Raw genomic sequence first — 24,899 nt, 5'->3', positions numbered from 1 at the left:
ATGCTAGCAGTACTTTATTTGGATGTAATTTATATAAAGTAAAGTGAACAAATCTTAAATGTACAACTAGGTGGACTTCGATAAATACACATATGCCTGTAACCATCCTCATATCAAATATAGAACATTGCCACTATCCTAAAAATCCCCTCTTCTCACCTATTTAATACCTGTAAAAATGTTTGTAATAATGTAGAAATATGTGTATCTAAATTTTTAGTGGATGCAGATGTGTTTGGGGCTGGCTACAGAACATGCCATTATTAACAAAACTCTGATATGGACCTTGTTTAACTAGCAATTACTCTTTTGTGCCCTGGATGAAACTTGTGTACAGTTGCTACGAGACCCCAAATATATGTGCACATGTACGAACTTAGTTGGACCCTTTAATTTTTTGTAATGAAGTATATATTAATTTAAAAGTTACTATACTTTGTTTTCAATTATTTCACTACTTAGATCATTGACATACCATGTTCAGTGGGCACAACAAGATTGCCTTCTGTGCAGTCTGATTCCTAAATGTGAATCAGTAAAGTCAAGAGGAGCTCTAATTTCTGCATTTTCAAGAGATGGCATTACCCTGGCAGTAACTCTTAATCAGAAAGACCCAAAGGTCAGTAAATGTAATCTGTCTTGGAAGTAACCTGTAAAACAGAGAGTTTAGTTCAGTTTTGAGATTTTTTTCCCCCAGAGTATAGTTTTTTTTCTTAATATTACTTTATATTCTTTAAATTGGTGTTTTCTGATCCACCTCGACATTGTAAATTGGTAAAGTTATTTACATTAGCTGCCGTAATTTTCAGAATTTGGCCTTCAGAGGTGAAAAGAGGATAATGGAAGAGGAAGAAAGAAGGGCAAAGTGGTAACTGATATTCTTAAAATGTAGTATAAAAGAGAGAAAAGTTATAGGTGGCCAGTATAAGTTATAGGTTGCCAGTTGGCAAAGACTAGGTAGTCCATTGATATAATAGATCTCTAGGTCTTCAGAATTATCAGTAAAATAATTTTAGTGGTTTTTTTATCTTTTTTTTTTCTTTCTAGGCAACTCAGGTATTATTTATAAACACACTGAATTTTGTTACACTCTGTGGTAGCCTTAAAGGATGTAGTAATAAGAATCCTGTGGTTCCAGCTACACTTATCAGGTAAGGGTTCTTTTGTATTTCTAAATAGTGTTTTCATTTTCTTTTTTAATGGTTTAATAAGTTTAAGGCCTTGATAATTCAGTAGGTATCTAAATAGATGTTTAGATAGATGATGCAACTTTCAGCATTTGTGCTTGATAGATTCTAAAAATTGCTTTGTATAAGGAAAGGCTTAAATACTTTAAGGAAGGGTGGAAGATACATGAACACATTTTCGTTTCTCTTTTATTTCTTTCTATGTTATCTTGGGAGGAGTGGAATTATGACTGGGTAGAGAAATACTGGGCTAAGTTAGAGAGGCTGAAATGAAAAAACCTGGGTTGGGAAGACCATTATATACTCAGGCTGAGGCGTTTCTAGCTTTTTAAACAAAGTTAGCATTCTCTGCATACGGGTGGTTAGTACCATAAGCGGTGATTTTGGATGGCACATGGACCTATGAAGGATTATAGAGTAGGAAAATTTCCTCTTGGATCCTCCTAATTTCCTATTCTGAATTGTTTTCTCTGCTGCTCTCTGAATTTCCAAAGTTTTCAGGTTCATCCAGCCTTGCCTTTTTATTTTCTTTCTCTCCCCAAAATTTCCTTTCTAGAAGTATTACTAGTCTCAGTTCAGTGGTCTGTTTGACTTAGGGTGTCCATCATTCACATGAGGAGGAGCTACTTTTTGTCTCCATGAAAGAAACATTAATATTATCAGATAGTTAAGGAGTAGTAAAGATGGCTTTGGGAAGAGGAAGTCTGCTACTGAGTGGAGCTCCGGCAGGCTGCAGAGAAGACAGGCGTGGTATTGACCTTCAAATCTACCAGTAGATCTTAGTTTGGGACACCAGTAGGATTAGAAGTTGTTCTAATTATAATGTAAGTGACAGAAACTTTACTTTGTTAGGTCGTATTTTCATCTTATGATTTGCTTATGAATCTAAGTAAATTTCTCATTGGTATGTTGTATGGAGTAGATGTTTATGAGCAAACTCCTTTTTTCTTACCTTTTTTTCTGGGAAGTAAAATACACGAAATGTACGTGACATTTGCCTATTATTCATTCTTTTTTTTTTTTTTTAAGTATTTATTTATTTATTTATGGCTGTGTTGGGTCTTCGTTTCTGTGCGAGGGCTTTCTCTAGTTGCGGCAAGCGGGGGCCACTCTTCATCGCGGTGTGCGGGCCTCTCACTTTCGTGGCCTCTCTTGTTGTGGAGCACAGGCTCCAGACGCGCAGGCTCAGTAATTGTGGCTTACGGTCCCAGCTGCTCCACGGCATGTGGGATCTTCCCAGACCAGGGCTCGAACCCGTGTCCCCTGCATCGGCAGGCAGATTCTCAACCACTGCGCCACCAGGGAAGCCCCTATTCATTCTTTTGACCTTATTTTTTGAAGCGTCTCACCCCTTCTTGGCCATTATAAATTGTCAAAGACATTGTAGAGAGTCCTTTCTAAACATATTGTCTTGCTTTTTCTAGGTCCTACTGGATAGGTGATATCAGCTGGACTCATGATAGTCTTTTTCTGGCTTGTGTGTTAAAACGTGGCTCCCTGATTTTATTGACCTGCCAAGGTGAATTGCTAACGTTAATTACATTTGGCTGCTCTATAGAATTTGGGCCAGCAGAATTTATTCCTCTTCACCCACTAATAACATATAGGTGAGACATTTGAATTGTTTTAATTTATTTACAGAAGTTTTTCTCTTTTGGTATTACTTTACTGTGTATTTTTTTAATATAATTTCATCTTTCAAATTGTCTTATTCTTTCTTTGAGTCTGTCATCTCAATATCTGCTTCTTATTTATAGTTTTCTTCTGTTTCTTTTTGTGGCTTAATCCTGGTGAAAATTTGACATTGTGACTATGTAAGTATATGTTTTTTTGTTTTTGTTTTTGTTTTTTGTTTTTTTGTTTTTAACATCTTTATTGGAGTATAATTGCTTTACAATGGTGTGTTAGTTTCTGCTTTATAACAAAGTGAATCAGTTATACATATACATATGTTCCCATATCTCTTCCCTCTTGCATCTCCCTCCCTCCCGCCCTCCCTATCCCACACCTTATGTAAGTATATGTTATTTAAATATTCAATAGCACTAAAAAAAGTAACTTCTTTTTTTTTTTTTTTTTAAAGTATTTGTTTATTTATTTATTTATGGCTGTGTTGGGTCTTCGTTTCTGTGCGAGGACTTTCTCTAGTTGTGGCAAGTGGGGGCCACTCTTCATCGCGGTGCGCGGGCCTGTTACTATCGCGGCCTCTCTTGTTACGGAGCACAGGCTCCAGACGCGCAGGCTCAGTAATTGTGGCTCACGGGCCCAGTTGCTCCACGGCGTGTGGGATCTTCCCAGACCAGGGCTCAAACCCGGGTCCCCTGCATTGGTAGGCAGATTCTCAACCACTGCGCCACCAGGGAAGCCCAAAAGTAACTTCTTTGATATAAAAATTAATAGAAGTGTGATATATCTTTTATTGTTTCAAAAGCAGAACACTTAGGTAAAAATTAACTTGGCATATGTATCTACTTTTCTCCCAGAGGGAAAAAGGAGAAAAGTTGTTGGAAATGGGCAGTAGACTTTAGAAATTAGCCATATTTTAATTTTTAATTGTGAGATCATGAAGTATTTTGGCTTTGGAGTCAGAACAAGATTCAAACCTTGGTTCTTCTACTTATTAGTTGTGTGACTTTGGGTAAGTTATTTATTCTTAAGACTCTGTTTCTTTTACTGTGAAATGAAGATGACAGTAATTGTCTCTTAGAGTTGAGGGAATGAAGTAAGATAATAAATAATTATAAATTGCTTTAACACAGTTCTGGCATAAAATAAGTGCTCAGTAAATATTTGCTGTTATTGATGTTGATATTATTATATATGGCTAGACACGTATAGACACCTATTTACAAATCAAAAGCATTGGAAAAGGTCTTTGAAACTAATCCATTCCCTTTGCTGTATAGAAAAGAAACTGAGGAAGGATGTGTCCTTGATTATATTTAGCAAAAAGTTTTGCTTAATTTTTAGCAATAGAAAATTCTAATGGAAAAACTTGTCACCTCGTGCAGTGAAAGTGTTTTTCCTTATTTCTTATGGTCTGATTCAAAATTGACTTAAATTTCCTCACATTTTCCTTTAAAATTAGTATTTAGGGCCTTTCAAAATGGATTGCTCAAAAAAAAAAATGGATTGCTCTTTTTGATTACAAAAGTAATACATATTCATTGTTTTAAAAAAACTTAAAAATCAAATGTTACAAAACTAAATAATGTAGAAAGTGAGACTTGTAATCCTATTCCTCAGAGATAACAATTATTAGCATTTTAGTGTGTTGTCCTCTAAATTTAAAAATTTTATATAACATTTATAACAATATTAGTTTCTTTTTTAAAGCAAAATAAATTATATGATATATGTTGTTTACTATTTTGCTTTTTTGATGTGACAGTATGTCATACATCTTTCCATGGAGTCACTTTTTAATGGTTTTATAAATTTCGCAGCATGTACATTCTAAAACCAATCTTCTATTGTGGATCATTTGGCTAATAAAATCTATATTTGATTAGTTTCCTAACCAGAAAAAAAATTATATTTTCATTATTCTCTTTATATTTATAAAGCTCCAAAGTTAATAATCAGTGATACTAAGTAATCAGAATCAGGTACACCACCGTAACAGTAAATAACTACACTTATGTGGAAACTCAGTCAGATTTAATCTTAAGCTGATAAAATTATACTTATCACCATCCTCTCCAAATGTCCTCTGTTTCTTTTCTTTCTCCTCCTTAATAACAAATATACTCATAGCTCCTAATTATATTCTTATAAGTATATTTAAATAGATAGTAAGAAGGAAAGGTAAGTAACTCTTTAATAGTAAAAATGAACTGCCTCAATTATTTTCTGAAAAAGGTTGTATAAAACTAGATTAAAAACAAGACAGAGTAAGTGCCACAACGCTGGGAAAATTTAAAAAAACACATAAACCTTGTATTATTTAATCACTTATGTTTTCCTCACAGATATATGCACATTTAATATTTTTGCATTTAATTTGCTTGCTTTTTCATCATTCTGGAACTTTTAATTGTTTTGTTTTTTCTTTGGAATAACATAATTGTTTCCTTTAAGATTTTTCTCTTACTAATTCTTGAATTTTGGTGTTTGTTTGCTAGACCACAGCAGTTTACACTTCAAGATTCAGATAATTCTGTAAATTCATCAGCTTCTGATAGTGACCCTATGAGACAGAGATTTTCTATAAAAGCACATTCACGGTTACCCTACCTCATTATTTCTGATGGATACATGGTCACAACCCTTCGATTTCTTGATAATCTGTCTCCATCAGTGCTCATGAGATCCCTTCTACTTGATTCAACACAGAGGCTTGAGAAAACATACCAAAGTGTGATGCTGTCTAAGGTATAGTGCTTTTTGGTACCATTAGTAAAAGTTGACTTCTTAGTCCTTTCAGATTTAAAACTGTACTGACAGCCTTGGATTGTATACAGTTATCTATAGATGTTTTAATTGTTTGTAGTACAATTATCGATAAAATTTTGCTCTGGAAATCTTTTTTCTTCTATAGCCAAAAGGCCAAGGGCTGAACTTGCAATCACTGGATTCCCTAAGATCTAGCTTGTTAAAACACCGCGGAAATGAAAATTTAGCTGATTCTACTGTTCCCAGATTCTTGCAGGCAGAAGAAACAATGAAGTTAAATGAAAAAACAGCAGATTTGCAGGTACTTAGTAACAATGTCTTATTTACTTTGAACAGTTACGTATTGACTTTATTCCAAGAAATATATTTTCTTTTTCTTTTATTAAAAGGAAGAGAAATTTGAGAGCACTAAAGTGATTCTACTTGTAAGGAATCAAATGATATTAAGTATAATTTTTTTCACTCATGTTTTAGGATTTTGAAGCCGAAGAAACTAATGAAGGCGAACATTTTCCAAACAACTTATTCTCTTTTTGGAACCAAAAGAATGATCTATTGTTTAGTAGTGCCAAAGGAGGAAGATTGGAATTTGCTTCTATGTTTGATACCATACATGCAAAAGATAATACTGAGGAGACGGATAAAACTGTTACAGAACTGTATTCTGTCCAGAAAAATCTTCTTGCAGCATGGACTATAGGAATTTCAAAAAATGTGCCAGAAAAAAATTTAATGTTAAATTACACAGTAGTTTGTATCACTCATTTTTTGTACATTCTTCAATTTATAAAATGTCCTTTCCCCAAACTTGATCTTTTTTTAAGCAAGAGTCCAAGACATAATGCATGGGTACTTTGTATCTTTCAACTTTTTCATCAGTGTTTATCAATCCAGTACTGGGATATGAGATACAGACAAGATGTAGGACATTTGGTAAAGCTGACCTCAAATACTATAAAGCTTTTGCTGACACAGCCACAACAGAATCAGTTATTCTCAAAGAAGCTTTTAGCCTGTTTTCATTTACTTAGAATGGTAGCTGATCATTTAAATGGCGTATACAGTCTTCAACCAGAAGTTATTTCAGCATCAACTGATGGAAGTAGAACAGCAAAGCAAGACTCATTGGTGGTACCCATTTTTCAAATGTTTCAAGATAGTGGTGCTCGGAAGAACTGGTCTTGGAATTCATCTTTCAAGATTCGTCCTCAAGTATTAAATTTTGTTCAACAGCCAGGACACAGGTATAATGACTTTAATATTAGGAGACCATCAGCTTTATAGATTTTTCAAAATTGAGATATAATTCCCACACTGTAAAATTCCCCATTTTAAAGTGTACAATTCAGTGATCTTTAGTATAGTCACAGGCTTGTAGAACTATTAGCACAAATTCCAGAATATTTTTATCACCTTCAAAAGAAACCTTGTACCCATTAGCACTCAGCATTATAGATTTTATGTTATAGGATTTATGCCAAATATTATTCAACACATATATTTTATTAGTCTTGGGCATCCATGATACTATTGAAGGATTTTGGTTTAGATAAGCACTATAGAAAAATGACCACAGGTACATAAAGCATTTATGAAAATTTTAAAAATATGCATTTTTTGATCAGTGGACTTTGTGCTATATTTAAATCTGATCAGTTTGTATACATGTTATTACCTCAGTGAAGAATACATGCAGAAAAAAAAAGGCTAATGAGGAGGCTATACTCATTCTTATCCTTAGTCTGAAATTTGATTTTTATGATTACCTAATTTTGTGTGCAGATTGATTGTTCTCTGGAGAGTATTGTACAGAAAAACTTTATGGTATCAAACACAATTAAATCAAAGAGTTCCTGAAGATGACATACAGTTAACTGAAAAGATGACACATGAAGCATCTACTGTCAAGTCCCTGTTATGTCATATACAGGCTAAATTGCAGACTGCTGGAGTTCGCTTGAACCAGACCTTAGAACTTAAATCTATCAATGGTCAGTATCTTATAAACAATTTCTAACTCCAGGAATAAGTGATATAGTTAGTTGGACTTTGATTTTATTAATTGGTTGCAATTATTTGCTTTTCAAAATAATTTCTAGCGGATCTGTATCCACTAAATTTTAAAATAAGTACATGTTTATAAAGTAATTTAATTAACCAGCACTAATTTTTGGTTAAAAACTTTGTAGGGGAAGAGTGTTTCCTATTAGGATCATATGAAAAGTCTGTTCAACTGTGGAAGAAAGCTCTTCAAGAAACCCAAGAGAAAGGTAGGGGAGTGTTAAAAAATAATATTTGCCATAATATTGGTAGGACCATATTTTAGCATGCTGTTGAGCTTAAAAATTATTTCAGATTTCTGAGTGCTCATAGTTTCTTAATGCTCAAATAGAATACATATTGTCGGTACCTTTACTGTCAGAAATAGTTATTTAAAATTATTCTTAGTCTTGGAAATTGTAACACCAAGAATTTTTTCTGTTATCCATAAATAAGGCTCCTCTGTCCTTTTTTTGGTTAGTGATGGAACCTGTGATTGATTGTTGATAGGGAAAAAAATGAGACTTAATCCCAAATTTAAAAAAAAATATATTTTGTCATTTAGTGGACTGCAAGTATCTAAACGAGAAACTATGGGTCAGATAATTTGTCACCTTATTACAAACTTACAGAACATGGAGCTAAGGCTCTCTGCCCTTAAGTAATTTAACTTTAAGTATTTCCTGTGGGACCTCCCTGGTAGCGCAGTGGTTAAGAATCCGCCTGCCAATGCAGGGGACACAGGTTCGAGCCCTGGTCCGGGAAGATCCCACATGCCATGGGGCAACTGGACCCGCGTGCCACAACTACCGAGCCTGCGTGCTACAACTACGGAAGCCTGTACACCTAGAGCCCATTCTCTGCAACAAAGAGAAACCCATGTACTGCAATGAAGAGCAGCCCCCGCTCACTGCAACTAGAGAAAGCCCGCGCGCAGGGACCAAGACCCAGTGCAGCCAAAAATAAAATAAAATAAGATTAAAAAATTAAAAGAAAGAATTTCCTGTGAGTTAGACTTATTATGGGCTACATGGAATTTTTTTTTTTAATATTTATTTATTTGGCTGCATTGGGTTTTGGTTGTGGCATGCAGGATCTTCATTGCAGCACACGGGCTTCACTCTAGTTGTGGCACTCAGGCTCTGGAGCGCATGGGCTCAGTAGTTGCATTTTGCAGGCTCAGAAGTTGCGGTGTGCAGGCTTAGTTGCCCCGTGACATGTGGGATCTTAGTTCCCCGACCTGGGATTGAACCTGTGTCCGCTGCATTGGAAGGCGGTTTCTTAACCACTGGACCAACAGGGAAGGTCTCCTACGTGGAGTTTTTGATGAGAATCTAGGGGTGTGGATTCTAGAAACTGGTGATAGCTTTTATGATATAGGGCTGAGGGTATGAGTAAGATGACAGAGGTTCTCAGCTAGTGACCTTGGAGCTATCCTTGACTGCAACTACTACCTGGTCAGGTTTGGCCAATTATTAAATTCATTTTCTGACTGATGTGGCTTTGTATGTTTCATTAATTTATCTACTTAACTGGTATTTATTGAGGGCCTGCTATGTGTATTAGGCAATAGGAATAACTGAAATAAACAAGATTACCCTAAAGTTGCCCACAATCTGGAGGAGAGATCACATAAACAACTAGCATGTTTCTAATCATGTTTTATGGTAGGTGCCGGGAAAGCACACAGTCTGAGCTGGAGTGCAAACATCAGTCTGGGGAAAACCTGGAGGAGCTGACGTTTAAAATTGAGTGAAAATTGTCCAATTGAAGGAGTGGGAATGGTTTAACAAAGGATATAGCATTCCTAAAGCAAAAAGGCATGAGAAACCATGGCAGTTTGGTAAACTGCAGGTAGTTTTAACAGGACCAGATTATTTGAAATATGTGTGTAATATTGAGGATAGGGTGGTGAGTGCTAAAGTGAGAGGTAGAGAACAGATGATAAAGGAAGATATTCTGCAGTGCCATGGGATTAAGATTTTATCCTGAAGACAGTGGGGTCAGTTAAGATACTTTATGTAAGAAAGAACTTTTCAAATAAATATAGGCCATTTGGAAAGATCACTTTAGTACATTATGGAGGGCCATTTGTAGGGATGTGGTGTAGAGATGTGGGTTTTACCTAGAAGCAAGACAGTTAGTTGAGGAGGTCCTGAACCAAAGCAACGTCAAGAGTACTGGAGGACAGAAGTCACATTTGTCAGATATTTAAGAGGTTTGATCAATTGGACTCGAGTAGAGAAAGAAGTCTAATGTAGTTCTCAGATTCGGGGATTGTCCAACTGGATGAAGAAGAGTGGCATTGAAGGTGATAAGTTCTCATGAAGAAAAGTTTTCATAATGAGTCTCATTGTAGACCTTTTCATTTAATTTCATTTCCAACTGTATCCATTTGGTATGGTTTCTTGTAATGGAGACTGAAAATAACTGGCTTCAACAAGAAAGAAGTTTATTTCTCCTTCTTAGGAAAGGAGGCCAGAAGTTGATAGTCTGGGGCTGATTCCGTGTTTCTGTGGTTTCATCAAGGACTCATGCTCCTTTAGCTTTTCTACACCATCGTCCTTAGTGTGTTGCTTCCAGTCTTAAGGCCATTACATGAGTTAAGATGGGTGCTGAAGTCCCAGGTATCATGTACATAATCTAGTTAACAGAAAGGAGGAAGGCAGGAAGGGCAAGAAAGGGTGTACCTCCTAGCTGAGTTACCTGTCTTTAAGCAGCTTTTCTAGCAGTTCTGTACAATATTATCTCTTGGTTCAGAACTTGTCATATTTTCACATGGCCACATCTAGCAAGAAATTGTGATCTGGGTGCATTGTAACCTCAAATAAAATTAGAATTCTTTTACTCAGAAAGAATAGATAAGGAGCAGGCAGCCAGCAGTCTCAGTCCTAAGCACCCTTCAGATGTTTGAAGGCAGTGGTCAGGGGCTCCTATCTTATTGGATAGTGTTTCTTCTCCTTTGGAAAGTCTCTTTGACTGTCTGTTTGATATTTGTATGATTTCTTGTGTGGTTTTTAAAAAATTTTTATTTTTATCATGTTCCCTTCTGTTTCATACCATGTGTACTTGAGATAGATGTCGTTAGTGGACCTTAGTACTGAGATGAGGAGGATGTGCACCTCTCTTTGGATAAATTCGTAGTCATCCTAGGGCCTGATCAAAGAAAATAAAATTGTTCAGAACTTAAAATGAAAAGGAACAAAATATTGCTTACCTGTTTTTTATTAAAGTATAAAACAGGTACAGAAAAGTTCACATAGCATGAATGTAAAGCTTGATGAATTTTTATAAACTGAACATTCCTGCCTACCCAGCACCCAGATCAAGAACATTACCTAGCTAACATGTTTTTTTTTTTGTTTTGTTTTGTTTTTTACTTAACATGTTTTTAATGTAAGTGTAATTCTTCCCTGTTTAAGGAGGAAGAAGGATATGTTTTCTTCAGATACGCTATTATCTTTCCCTTTTGTACTGCCACCTCTATAACTATAATTTAAATGATGCTCAAGGATTATGTGATCAGCTAGTAAGAGAAATACTGATATGGTCCCACCTACCTGTAAAAGAAAATGAAGATTGTTCAGGTATGCTTTTCAAAAATCAGTATGTTTAATGTTAGTAATTTGTATTTATAAGTGTAGATATGAAATTGCTTATACATAAAAGTTGGTTGCTCTGCCCTATTGTGGTAAATTTTGGACTGTCAGCTTCTCAGCAAGGATCATGTTTTTGTTTGTTTTTAATCTTTGGGTCTCTAGGCTTAGCAGTAATTGCCTGCTGAACTGATATAATTGTCTCACAGCCCTATTTGTTAGACGTAATATCAGGTACCCAAATACCTTTCCTTGATATGTTCATATTTTCTTTAATGGTTGCTTAAGGTTGTTTAGTAAAGTGATGAAAATCATTTTCTGAGGTATTCTGAGTCTTTTTAAAATTGCTTAATAGGCTGCAGAATATTTGGATTGTCCTTTTTAAAAGAGGTATATTTAAATTAAGCAGTAACCAGAGTAAAAGATATATATGAATGAACACATAATATAGTTATAATGGTTATACGGTCGTAGACCATTAGATGTATACTATGCGTATGAATGTGTCAGAAAGGCTCAATATATCAGAACTTTCTAAATGGAGTTCATGACTCTAATGGAGTTTTGTTTGTTTGTTTTGTTTTTTTTCTAATAACTGATTATTTATTGGTTTAGAACATAATTTTACTGGTGGAAAATAATGATCAAAAGAAGTTAGTTTACAAAGGCTTCTAAAAATAGTTTGAGAAGTGGGGCCCATCTCTTACATAAAACCCTTTCTTTGATTTTCACTGGTTTATCAGAACAGTATTAGTTTCTTTGGCTTCAGCCACTGTTTTTTTTTTTGTTGTTGTTGTTTTGTTTTGTTTTTTTTGAGGTGAGATAGATGGTAGAATACCATGACATTTTTATTCTGGTATTCATATTTTCTCTGCATTTTTTTTAAATTTAAATTTTATTTTATACTGGGGTATAGCTGATTTACAATGTTGTGTTAGTTTCAGGTGTACACCAAAGTGGTTGTTATACGTATATCCATTTTTTTTCAGATTCTTTTCCCATGTAGGTTATTACAGAATACTGAGTAGAGCTCCCTGTGCTATACAGTAGGTCCTTCTTGATTATCTAGTTTTTATACAGTAGTGTGTATATGTTACTCCCAAACTCCTAATTTATCTCTCCCCCCCACTTTTCCCCTTTGCTAACCATAAGTTTGTTTTTGAAGTCTGTGAGTCTGTTTCTGTTTTGTAAATAAGTTCATTTGTATCATTTTTTTAGATTCCACGTATACATGATGTCATATGCAGCCACTGTTTATAGATTTCTTACTTTTGGTGATATTTGTCTTTTTAAATTTTTGTGTTCATTACAGAAGTAATACAAGTTCATTTTAGACAATTTTGAAATATGGAAAGGCTTAAAGAAGAAAATAAAATCACTTAATTCAACCATTTTTTGTCTATATACATTTATATATGTATATTCTGTTTTGTAATTTATTTTTTTAAGAATTTTTTTAAAAATTTTATTTATTTATTTATTTATTTATTTATGGCTGTGTTGGGTCTTCGTTTCTGTGCGAGGGCTTTCTCTAGTTGCGGCAAGCGGGGCCACTCTTCATCGCAGTGCGCGGGCCTCTCACCATCGCGGCCTCTCGTTGCCAAGCACAGGCTCCAGACGCGCAGGCTCAGTAATTGTGGCTCACGGGCCTAGTTGCTCCGCGGCATGTGGGATCCTCCCACACCAGGGCTCGAACCCGTGTCCCCTGCATCGGCAGGCAGATTCTCAACCACTGCACCACCAGGGAAGCCCTGTAATCTTTTAAACTTAATATTATGATGAATATTTTCCAATGTAAATAATATTCTTTTTAAAAACCTATTAAGCCTTTTCCTCCTTATTGCACATTTTAGATTGGTACCACCTATTTACTATTGATATTTTAAGTAATGCTGTAGTGTACATAAATTTTTGTGAACATTACTAATAATATCTCTAGGTTAAATTTTGAGAAATGAGGGTACAGGATCAAAGAGAATCCATGGTTTTAAGACTTCTGATGCCTGGTGTCAAATTGCCCTCCAAAAAGACTCGTAGCTGTGTATGAGTGGAAGACTTTTATATGTGACTTTTTAACTGACTGATATTCTTTTTTTTTTTTTTTTCCAGTAGTATTGTCATGACATGATAATAAATTTCAAGATAAGTTGAACCTATTGTAATGTATTTGTTTTAATTTTTCATGACAATTGTTTAGAGTATATTAATCATATCCCTACTGGGTCAGGAGTCCCCAAGACTATCCCCAAGTTCAGGGATTCACAGGGAGGACTCACAGGACCTAGTATATAGTTGTACTCACACCTGTGATTCATTACAATGGAAGGATACAAAGCAAAATCAGCAAAGGGAAAAGGAGCATGGGGTGAAGTCCGGAGGAAACCAGGCACAAGCTTCCAAGAAGTGACAAGATAGAAATGGCCATACACATATAGAACTTAATATTATTGTGAATACCTACCAAGTGACTTCCTTTCTTTTTTTTCTTTTTTTTTTTGGCTGTGCCACATGGCTTGTGGGATCTTAGTTCTCACAACCAGGGATCAAACCCGGGACCCCTGCAGTGGAAGCACGGAGTCCTAACCATTGGCCCACCAGGGAATTCCCCCAAGTGACTTCTGAGAAAGAAAGATACTTTGCCATTGTTGGGGCCATACATTTTATAAAAATTAATGTTAACTTAGTATTTATCTGTGTTTAATAGTTTTAACTGTTTATTTTCATATATCTGAATGCCAATTTATATTATTGAGTTTTGATTTTCAAATAGGGATGACACATGTTTGCTCCTACTAGTTTATATCAGAATCACCCTAGAAATAGTGATGTGACTCTCTCCCTCCCCTGCCTTCTCCCTCCACTCCACGTGTTCCTTTTGTCCATACCTCCCAGAAGAATCTTACGGTAAGGAGTTACTGTTACTAATGGAAGTATATCATAATATCCAGACCTAACGGTACAGAAAAAAGCATGAAGAATCACTGCTCTGGTGCTTTTCAGATTATCTTTGTAGTAAACCCTGCCTCCTTTCATTAAAGAAAGAAAATCAGAAAGGGAAGAAAGAAGGGAAAATAAATAATGAAATGCTAAACTTGCAAGTCCATTATGGCTGGGTTGTTTGTTTAGATCCTTCCATGTTTTTAGATAAAACTAGTAGCTTGAGGTTACAAAGAGTTCCTAAGTGTATGTGCTCGTAATTATGAGCTAATTATTTTTGTTCTATTGTCTTCAAGAAGTGTAGATAGCTATTATAAGTTAACTTATGTAGGCCATAGGCGTTCATCTCAGAAAAAAGTTGTAATTATAATTTTCTTGTTGCATAATGTTGGGAACTTAAATATTACTACTTTTGATAGTTTGGTCAGACTCTCCTTTGGTCATTTGGTGTATCCTGCAGTTCCTGAGAAGTCTCATTGTGAGTTTGGAGTGACTGGAAATGTTCATCCTGAAGCGGCGGTGAGGGTTATCCAGTCCATGGCTCGCTTCATGGCTGCCTATTTCACCAATCAGCTGCTTTGCATTTTGCCACCTCACAATGTGAATGTTCTTCCTCCCCTTCATATTAAAACAGGTAAACAAATAATTTTCTCGCCTTGTTTTTGCACATAATATTTAAAATCATATTATATGGTGATCATTAGTCTATGGAAATAAAACTGTTCTAGCTCAGTGCCTGAACGCTAAGGAGATACGCAAGTGACTATTTACGAATGAATATAATCTGAGAAAGGTAATTGCTTTGGACTTGTTTTTATTGAATATGTATTTTTAAATTGCAAATTTTGGACACATTGGCATTTATAAAGTTTCCATTTTTAAAGTAAAAGGGCTATAAAAATGTGGTAATTTAACAAATTTTGAGGATGCTAATTTAGAATTTAATTTTATTTGGACAGTTTACTTTTATAATTTTATTTGGATCATTTTCTTTGCTCTATTTAATCATTTCATTAATAGAGTCAAAATTTACCTAATCTGTGTGAGGTAACTGCCCTACCCTAATGGAAATAAACATGTACACAGATTTCTATGATATTCATTCATTCCAGTAATTTTTATTAGTGCCTGCTACGTGTCAAGTAGTGTTGTAGGTGCTGGAAATATATTAGCTTGCACCATATGAAATTAATATGAAAACATCTGTAGTTTTGTCTTGTCTTGACATTTGAAACAGATTTATCCCAACTGCCATGAACAAAACAGATGAAATACCTGTTCTTTTATGGAATTACATCTAATAGATTGAGACAGAAAATTAAATAAATGCATATATAAACAAAGATCTATCAAATTGTGATACTTATTATGCAGAGAACTGAAGTAGAGAAATGTATTGTGACTGAGTCGGTAGTTCAGGTGGTGAATTTAGGGAAGAGCTCTCTGCGGGGGTGACATTTAAGCTGAACTCTTAATGACAAGAAAGAGCCAGCCATGGACACATAGGACGTAGAGCATTATAACCTGAGCCTGTGCAAAGGCTCTAGAGCAAGGACAAACTTGATGTGTCTGAGAAACTGAAAGACTGGTGTAGCTGGAGCAAAGAGGGTGAGGTAGAGAGTGGTATGAGATGAAGACAGAGATAGATGGCCAGGTGATGTAAGCCAGGGTATGAAATCTGAATTTTATTTTAGGTACAATGGGAAGTGATTGGAGGGCTTTAAGCAGGAAATAACATGAACTGATAAACATGTACCAGGCACACATAGATTATAGTAGTACAAGATGTAATATAATTAGAAGTTTAATAGAAGTAGCAACAAGTGGTCATCAGATTTAATCACAGATCTGTGGATTTTGAGCTATGTGTTCGGACTCTAATGTAATTTTCTCAGGGTGTGGGTGGGAGTGGAGGCCTGTCCCCACCCACTTGGATGCTTCAACAGTAATGTTAGACTCTAGTGTCATCAGGCTTTTCAGGAGCTTCTAGACCCTAGAGAGCCTTATATGTAAGGTAGGATCAGAAAGGAAATTGTCTAGAGGTTCCTTTTCATAGGTGTCTGCTTCCCTGGGGAAGAAAAGTTGGCCCTGACCTGATTATGGCTTCTCTTAGAGAGCTGGTGTAAACAGAGAAATAGGTGCTCTGTTTTTCCGGGATCTACCTTCTCTCCTTTCCCTCTCCATTGGCCACTAACTCAGTTTCAGCTGGTGCTCCCTCCTTTTCTCCCTGAGAACAGCCTGTGCTTCTTTCTCTCACCTTTATGCTTTCCTCTCACTGAACCTCTCAGTTGGATATTACTTATTTCCTTGTACATTTGACACTATTTATTATTATTACAATAGTTTTTCATTTAAGCTCTCTTTATTTTGTCACAACTGAGGTATTTACTACTTGTGCTCCCTATTTTTGGTAATAATGTTTCTGATAACAAATTGTATCCTTAATCCATATAATTTTACTAAAGGAGAGAGGCAGAACTCATGTGGTTTTTATTTTTTAAAATATATTATTTATTTATTTATGGCTGCGTTGGGTCTTAGTTGCCGTGCGCGGGCTTCTTATTGTGGTGGCTTCTCTTGTTGCGGAGCACGGGCTCTAGGCGCGTGGGCTTCAGTAGTTGTGGCACATGGGCCCAGTAGTTGTGGCTTGCGGGCTCTAGAGCACAGTCTCAGTAGTTGTGGTGCACAGGCTTAGTTGCTCCGCGGCATGTGGGATCTTCCTGGACCAGGGCTCGAACCCGTGCCCCCTGCATTGGCAGGTGGATTCTTAACCACTGCGCCACCAGGGAAGCCCTCATGTGGATTTTAGAAAAATCTAAAAAAAAAAAAGGTACAATCCTTATATTCAGAAGATTTGTCTTTATTTCTTATCTTTCTGTCCTACAATATTATAGGACTTTTGCTCTTTGCTCATGATTTTTATCTTTACAGATGACTTTACATACCTAAGGGAGACTGATATTTATCACACTTTGTGAAGAAAAGTGACAGAGTTATTGAATTGTTTCTGGGCAGATTCATAAACATTCATAAAAGCTCAGAGACACACCTTTTTATTCCCTACGTAAATCTCTTCCCAGTTAGAGGAGAGAGTAGGAGAGAAGGCTTTGTGTTCTTTTCCTATGCCCGAGACTAGACTATGATTGTTGAAAATTTAAATATCTGAAAGTTGGTATATATCCTTTAATTTCTTTAATCTCCCTCTGTCTTGAAAAATGATATTAGCAGGCTTGACTTAGAATATATTTCATGTTAATCTTTTAAATCAGAACTAGTGGCAGAATGTATTGGGGATTTGAGTTGCTTATTTGGTATGATGTTTGCTGTGTGAAAGCAGTAAAATTTTCAGAAAATTAAATCATTCAGGTTCTTTTAATGGTACAGTGCCTTACTCATAGTGAATTAAAAACTGGAAAAATTTCATCAATCTCCTGGCTATGCAGAATCATACAGTCATTGATTGACTAAATTTTTCGTTTCTTTCCATATCTTTGTCAAAGAGCTAAAATGTTAGTGCTTGGTGTGGGCAGAGCCTATGCAGATCACATAAGAAACTAATCATTTCATTTCAAGGAGCAAAAACCTACATATACTAATTACCAGTTTTATTTTGAGGGAGTGAGTGAAAATCTTAGCAATATGTATTTTTTAAAAGATAACAGTTCTGTCATCGTATTTTCAAATTTCTCATTCAAGTTACTTTAATTAGGGAAAGATACAGAAGGCTGGGGAGAAGGATATTATTACCCTTTGTATTTAATCTCAGGCCAGACTGAAATCTTGTCATTTATTCAGGATTACTGAAAATCACAGTTTTCTACTTTCTGTTAAACACTAATACATTGAACATTTAATATGCTTGAGTATTACCTCAGACTAGTTTTTTATCCCATGACACTATGAGGAATGCAAAGTCAGGTAAAATGCAGTCTCTGCCCTCCAAATTTCATATGCAGTAGGAGAAATAGCTGTATGTTTCAGAGCAGCCCACAGTAGTAAACTGTACACTGTGACCGGTACATTTACATGTGTGTGTATGTTTATATTATCTGACCAAAAAGTTTCATTAAACTGTACTTATTTACCTTTATTTTGTGTAATGCATTCTGATACTCTTTTGTTTCTATGTCTACTCTGTTTCATTTTTTTAGGAATGCTGACATTTGCTTCATGACCCACTAAAGAGACACAGTGTTCAGTGTTAAAAAAACTATTCTAAAGTATGTTAAGCATTATTTTAGGCCATTTTGTATGTATCTTCCTTGTTGTGGTTTTGTGTAGGAAATACTGATTGAAGAGATCTATATAAGGAGGTATGAGTTCTTGTATATATAATTGTAAAATCCATTTTCCTTAATTTACTCACAGAGCAGCCCTTTCGACTTATTCCTTTGCAACACTCGAAGGTGGCCAGTGTTGTTAGAGAGCAGAATCTTTCTAATGTGTGGACAGTTGAATATGCCCTTGAATTATTATTTATTGGTGGCCTGGTTCCAGAAGCTGTGTGGTTGGCACATAAACTTGGAGACTGGAAGACGTCTGTTTCCATTGGTGTGGCCTTGCAACTGTTCTGTAAACATGATAGCAATTTCACAAGGTATGTATTTTTAGGAAAGTATGATGGTGTCATCTAAAATATTTTTTATTTCACTCATTGCTGGTATTTACGCATTTTGTGGAATCCTTAGTTCAGCATTGTCCAATAGAACTTTTTTCAGTAATGGAAGTATTCTGTATGTGCTATCCAGTCTGATAGCTGCTAGCCACATGTATTTATTGAGCACTTGAAATGTGGATAGTAAGACCAAGGAACTGGATTTTCCATCTAATTTTAATTAATTTAAATTTAGAGAGCTATATGCGGCTAGTGGCTACTGTATTGGACAGATCAGAGGCTTACTTATGGTGTTAAAACATCTATTTAGCACATTAATTTGTTAGTAGTGCCCTCAAAGGGCCTATAGTCAATGGGAGAGTTTGTCTTTCCCAAACAGGATTTGAGTTTTAAGCTAATCAAACCAATCCCTATATTTTAACTATTCTGAAGGTTATGGTATTGCTGTGTCTTCTATATTTTTTTAATTCAATAATTCAATGTCTGTTTATTTATTAAGTAACCACTCTGTACCAAGCTCTATGCCAGGCATTTTAGTGGATTGTAAACTTAAATGGCACATAGTTTCTATGCTTAGGCATTTATAGTTTAATAGAGAAAATAGGACAAAACATTATCATAATTTACATAGTATGGTAAGAAAAGTGCCCGTGGTACAGTAGGGAGCGCAATAATATCAAGTGAGGGAAGGACAGTAAATACTTTATGTGGGAGATGTCATTTGAGATGGGCATTGAAGGGAAGATGGGATCTTGACAAACTGAGTAGCTGTAGGGAGAGAGAACATTCCAAACGTGAGCAGAGGCATATGGCAAAAGCAAGTTTGGTTTGGTTTGGATAGAGTACGTATGTAGGGCAGCAGTGGGAGGTAAGGATGAGGAGATATATTAGTACCATAATTATGGAAAGCCTTAATACTATCCTTAATACAGTATTTCCTTGCTTATTTTTTGTCTAAATACAGAATGAATAAAGTGAATTTCTCTGTTCTTTAAAATTTCATGTTTAGTTCTTGATGTGTGTATGTTTCCGTTTTTCAAAATTTGTATTCCTTTCCCTTAATTTGATGTGATTTCAGGTCCAGGAAAAAGGGTCTGAATCTACCATTAAATATGACTCCAGCACAGATTTTCCAGGAAAAACTGCAGCGTTTTTTAGGTCAGCCAGCCTCTTTGGAAGCAAAAAATGAAATGGGCTCAAAATACAAACAGTTTACAGGTGTGTTACCTATGTATGGTCGACACATGTATCAGCTTAATTAATGTAAAGCTTATGGTTTTTTTTTAAAAAAATTAATTAATTAATTAATTTATTTATTTATTTTTGGCTGTGTTGGGTCTTCGTTTCTGTGCAAGGGCTTTCTCTAGTTGCGGCAAGCGGGGGCCACTCTTCATTGCGGTGCGCGGGCCTCTCACTATCGCGGCCTCTCTTGTTGCAGAGCACAGGCTCCAGGCGCATAGGCTCGGTAGTTGTGGCTCACGGGCCTAGTTGCTCCGCGGCATGTGGGATCTTCCCAGACCAGGGCTTGAACCCGTGTCCCCTGCATTAGCAGGCAGATTCTCAACCACTGCGCCACCAGGGAAGCCCAAGCTTATGGTATTTTAAAAAGCTTTTAAGTACCCACACATATATTAATGCTTTGAAGTAATAAGCTTATCAAAAAATTTTGCTATTTATTCTTAATGGGAGCATCCCAAACTGATGCAGTTCAAAATACAATGTTCAGTATCTGAATGATATTCTGTTTTTCCATACATAACCTTTCTTTATACTAGTGGTATTTTGCTGCATTTAGATTGTTTTCTTTTGCAGTCATAGAATCGTAGAATCTCAGACATCGAGGGGTACTTAGAACCTCTTGCCTAATGCATAAATCATAGAGTTGTTTTTTGCTTTTACTTTGAAAAGTTCTGAGTGGTATTATAAAAAAATAATATAATATTACATGTAATACATAGATTTACCCAGGAGCTCTATAAAATTCATCTGTTTTAAAGATGGGGAAATTTAGACAAAAAGTAATGAAGTCTGTTACTTAAAGTCATATATTTAATGATAAAACCAGGATAGCTGTTTTGTTTTATTAGTGCTTGTCTCCATTAAGGAGTGAGACTTCTCCAGATTCCTAGAGCTTATTAATTATAACTTCTCTTTCTGGAAAGAATTCATAATACTTGGAAATCAGACTGAAAATTTCTTTGATAATTTTCTGTCAAGTTTTTTTTTTTAAGTAAATGAAAAGATAATATATCTACATGAAAGTTGATTTTGAAAAAAAGGACTAAAAAATTCCCAGTCTGAACTTCCAGTTCTGGCAATATATTGTTTTAGATGATCTGAAAACTCTCCCACAATAAATACATAGATACAGTGTGTTTCTAGATAAAATATAAAGATATGCATTTAAAGGCTAAGATTTAAAGAAAGTAAGGTAAATTTCCAGGGGTCAGAAACAAAGAGAAGAAGTCAATGGATTCCACCCCTAGGTATTTACCCAAGAAAAATAAAAACATAGGTCCACTGAAAAACCTGTATATGAATGTTCATAGCAGCTTTTTCATAATAGCCAAAAACTTGAAACAACCCAAATGCTTATCAACTTGTGGATGGAAGAACAAATTGCAATTTATGTGTACAATGGAATAATAAATAATAAAGAGGAGCAAACTACTGATAACATGCAACAACATGGATGAACTGAAGAACCATTATGCTGAATGAAAGAACTCAGAAATAAAACTACACACTGTGTGATTCCATTTATGTGATTTTATAAAAAGCAACACTAGGGGCTTCCCTGGTGGCGCAGTGGTTGAGAATCTGCCTGCCAATGCAGGGGACACGGGTTCGAGCCCTGGTCTGGGAAGATCCCATATGCCACGGAGCAACTGGGCCCGTGAGCTGCAACTACTGAGCCTGCGCGTCTGGAGCCTGTGCTCCGCAACAAGAGAGGCCGCGATGGTGAGAGGCCCGCGCACCGTGATGAAGAGTGGTCCCCACTTGCCACAATTAGAGAAAGCCCTCGCAGAGAAACGAAGACCCAACACAGTCATAAATAAAAAAAAAAAAAAAAAAAAAAGCAACACTATAGGGACAAGAAACAGATCAATGGTTACATGGGAGTAAGGGGGGAATTGACAACAAAAGGGTATAAGAACTTTTTTGGAGTGATGAAAGTGTTCTTATAGGCTATATAGATTTGCCAAAATTCATTGAACTGGGGATTTCCCTGGTGGTTCAGTGGTTAAGACTCTGCACTCCCAGTGCAGGGGGCCCAGATTCCATCCCTGGTCAGGGAACTGGATCCCGCATGCCACAACTAAGCCGCGTGCCGCAGCTAAGACCCGGTGCAGCCAAATAAATATTTTAAAAAACAAACAAACAAAAAACAAACAAAACTCATTGAACTGTACACTTAAAAAGGATAAATTTTAGTGTATGTAAATTATACCTCAACAAACTGATTTAAAAACAAAAAACTCAGCAGATGGTTAGTGAACTGGAAAATAAATTTGATCTATCTCTGTATATATACACACACACACAAAATATATATAGAGAGATAAAAATGTATAGATATAAAGAAAAGAGTTGGAAAATATGAAAGAGAAGTTAAACTTTGTATAGAATACGAAGACACAACATATGTCTAATAGGAGCTTCAGTAGAGCCACACCAAATTCTGGATAGTGACTACCTCTGGAGAGAGGAAGTGAAATAAGATTGGTACCTAAGGAATTTCAGCTGTATTTGCAACATTTTTTTTTTAATCTAAATTGAATATAGGAAACATGTTAATACCAGACAAGGATGAATAGTCAGTATGTGAGTGTTTTCATATTATATTCTATACCTTAAAGTATGCTTAAAATATTTCCTAATATAAAAGTACGTAAGTCTCCAATTCTGCCACCTGCATCTCTGCATTTTGCCTTCTGAGACATGTCTCCATATATACAAATACTTATATATTTGAAGCCATACTGTATGACTATTTCGTATATTTCTGGGTTTTTTTTTAGCTTCACAAGTCCTTTTTATTATAAAAGTACTGTGATGGACTATTATGAAAAAGAAAATAATTACTCTCTCACTGCCTTCATTTAATGTTGTATATTATTTTGGAGTCTTTATTGACATTTTATTTTTCCCATTAATATTTTCTCTTTTATTATTATTTTTGAGTCACGACTATATTCCAAGATTATTTTTATTATATAATTCTTATTACAGTATCTTGTATAATTTTGGAAAAGTCTTTGTGCTCTGATTACCTATAATCTTAAAAGTAAGAGAATCTTTATTAAGTTTCTGTCTAGAAGTTTGGGTTTTTTGCATGTCAACCAATATGTTCATTTTTGGCAATCAGCTTTTTCAGATATGAAATTTTATCCTACAAAATAGCATGAAAAATATAATATAAATTTTAACTACTTTACGTAATTTTGTATTTGCTAGATCCCATTGAAGAAGAAGATGCAGATCTGCTATTTGGTTCTGTGCAGGAAGTACTGAAAGCAGCAGTTATGGCTGATGCAGATATTCTTTCAGAGACATTTCAGCTTCTGATAAACTCTGCCAAGGACTTCAGTCAGAGACTGTGGGGCTTAGTGCCAGTCGGCTTGTATCTTCCAGCTCCTCCATTGTATTGTCCTCAGCCAGCTATTCTTAGTGAAGTAAGCTTAGTGCTTAATCTTTTAATTAATTTAAAGTTGATTTTGTCCAATTTTTTAAATAATCAACTTGATAATAATCATCAAGTTAAAAATGCAGGCTCTGAAGCTAACTTCTGGATTCCAGCTTTGCTGTTTATTTATTGTGTAATACTGGGCAGTGTACTAAACTGATGTTTCAGTTTCCTTATCTGTAAAATGAAGATGATGATAGTACCTCTGACAGCATTATTGAGAGTATTAAATGAGATAGCCTGTAAAAGCTTTTACTTTAGGGCCTAGGACACATAGTAAGCATTCAATAAATGTTAAAATTATTGAAATAAAATTATTTCAATAATAAAACAAAATTAAGAGATATTTCTCTGTATCCAGATTTAAAAAAAATAAACATTTGTTTAGGGTAGCAAAATAAAGAATATCAGAATTTAGAAGCCATACATTATTTTTTATTTTATTATTTATTTATTTATTTATTTTTGGCTGCGTTGGGTCTTTGTTGCTGTGTGCGGGCTTTCTCTAGTTGTGGCGAGCGGGGGCTACTCTTCGTTGCAGTGCGTGGGCTTCTCATTGCGGTGGCTTCTCTTGTTGCAGAGTATGGGATCTAGGCATGCAGGCTTCAGTAGTTGTGGCATATGGGCTCAGTAGTTGCGGCTCGCAGGCTCTAGAGTGCAGGCTCAGTAGTTGTGGCACATGGGCTTAGTTGCTCTGTGGCATGTGGGATCTTCCGGGACCAGGGAGGGCTTGAACCCGTGTTCCCTGCATTGGCAGGTGGATTCTTAACCACTGTGCCATCAGGGAAGTCCCAAGCCATACATTATTTTAGTCTTTTATTCATCTCATTGTCTGTGCCTCTTTTGAAAGACTTAGTTTGATTTTTCTTTGGTTTGAAAGGTCATTTTTTTCTCCTACACTTTTCAAATGATTGTTCTGTCTTATAAATAGCAATACTGTATTCCTCTCAGGAACTTTTCCTCTGCTCTTATTGAAAATCATAACATTACAATTAGCTGGTTTTAGGATTTAAAGTGTTAATGTAAATTATTTACATTTAAATTGTTTTAATATTCAATTAGCAGTTTAAATTGATTCTGGTATTGTTTCCTTACTACTTTTTCAGAATTAGCAACTTTTTTTCTTTTTCTTTTTTTAGACTTATTTGCTGTATTCTCATTGTTATATTTCAAGTTACGTTTCAGTAGGTTAAAATATTTCATTTGTTGATATTTCAGGTGTAATATATTACAAATGGAAAGAATAAGTATTCCATGGTATTTCTCAGTAACTCCTCTTTCATATCTGAGTCTTCAGTATGTTGGTTTAGGAATTAGAAATAGCATTTAAGATATTTTTGGATATGCTATGCTGTTATTAGTTTTGTAACTATCCTTAGTAGTACTTCATTTTATTATTTTTTAGTAAAATAATCTTCAATGGTAGGATTTCTCTTAAATGT

General features: G+C 35.4%; 1 protein-coding gene across 9 annotated transcripts in view; it reads left to right on the top strand.

Moving 5' to 3' along the window:
* CPLANE1 (ciliogenesis and planar polarity effector complex subunit 1) overlaps positions 1–24,899 on the top strand; it is a 133,161-nt gene that overhangs the window by 11,161 nt on the left and 97,101 nt on the right. For 8 of the 9 annotated variants that reach the window (XM_057539758.1, XM_057539764.1, XM_057539759.1 and 5 more), the window contains exons 7-19: positions 463–619; positions 1,048–1,151; positions 2,612–2,794; positions 5,312–5,561; positions 5,728–5,883; positions 6,057–6,826; positions 7,365–7,573; positions 7,772–7,852; positions 11,045–11,209; positions 14,616–14,789; positions 18,524–18,752; positions 19,849–19,988; positions 23,229–23,446. In XM_057539758.1, the coding sequence (XP_057395741.1) occupies positions 463–619; positions 1,048–1,151; positions 2,612–2,794; positions 5,312–5,561; positions 5,728–5,883; positions 6,057–6,826; positions 7,365–7,573; positions 7,772–7,852; positions 11,045–11,209; positions 14,616–14,789; positions 18,524–18,752; positions 19,849–19,988; positions 23,229–23,446 (2,836 nt within the window). The remainder of the gene's footprint in view (positions 1–462; positions 620–1,047; positions 1,152–2,611; positions 2,795–5,311; positions 5,562–5,727; positions 5,884–6,056; positions 6,827–7,364; positions 7,574–7,771; positions 7,853–11,044; positions 11,210–14,615; positions 14,790–18,523; positions 18,753–19,848; positions 19,989–23,228; positions 23,447–24,899) is intronic. The other variant, XM_007192192.2, reaches the window with a different exon arrangement.

The sequence above is a fragment of the Balaenoptera acutorostrata genome, chromosome 2, assembly GCF_949987535.1.
Source record: "Balaenoptera acutorostrata chromosome 2, mBalAcu1.1, whole genome shotgun sequence".
In the NCBI taxonomy this organism is placed as follows: domain Eukaryota; kingdom Metazoa; phylum Chordata; class Mammalia; order Artiodactyla; family Balaenopteridae; genus Balaenoptera; species Balaenoptera acutorostrata.
Note: the sequence above shows the minus strand (reverse complement) of the source record. Positions and strands in the feature narration are given on the sequence as shown.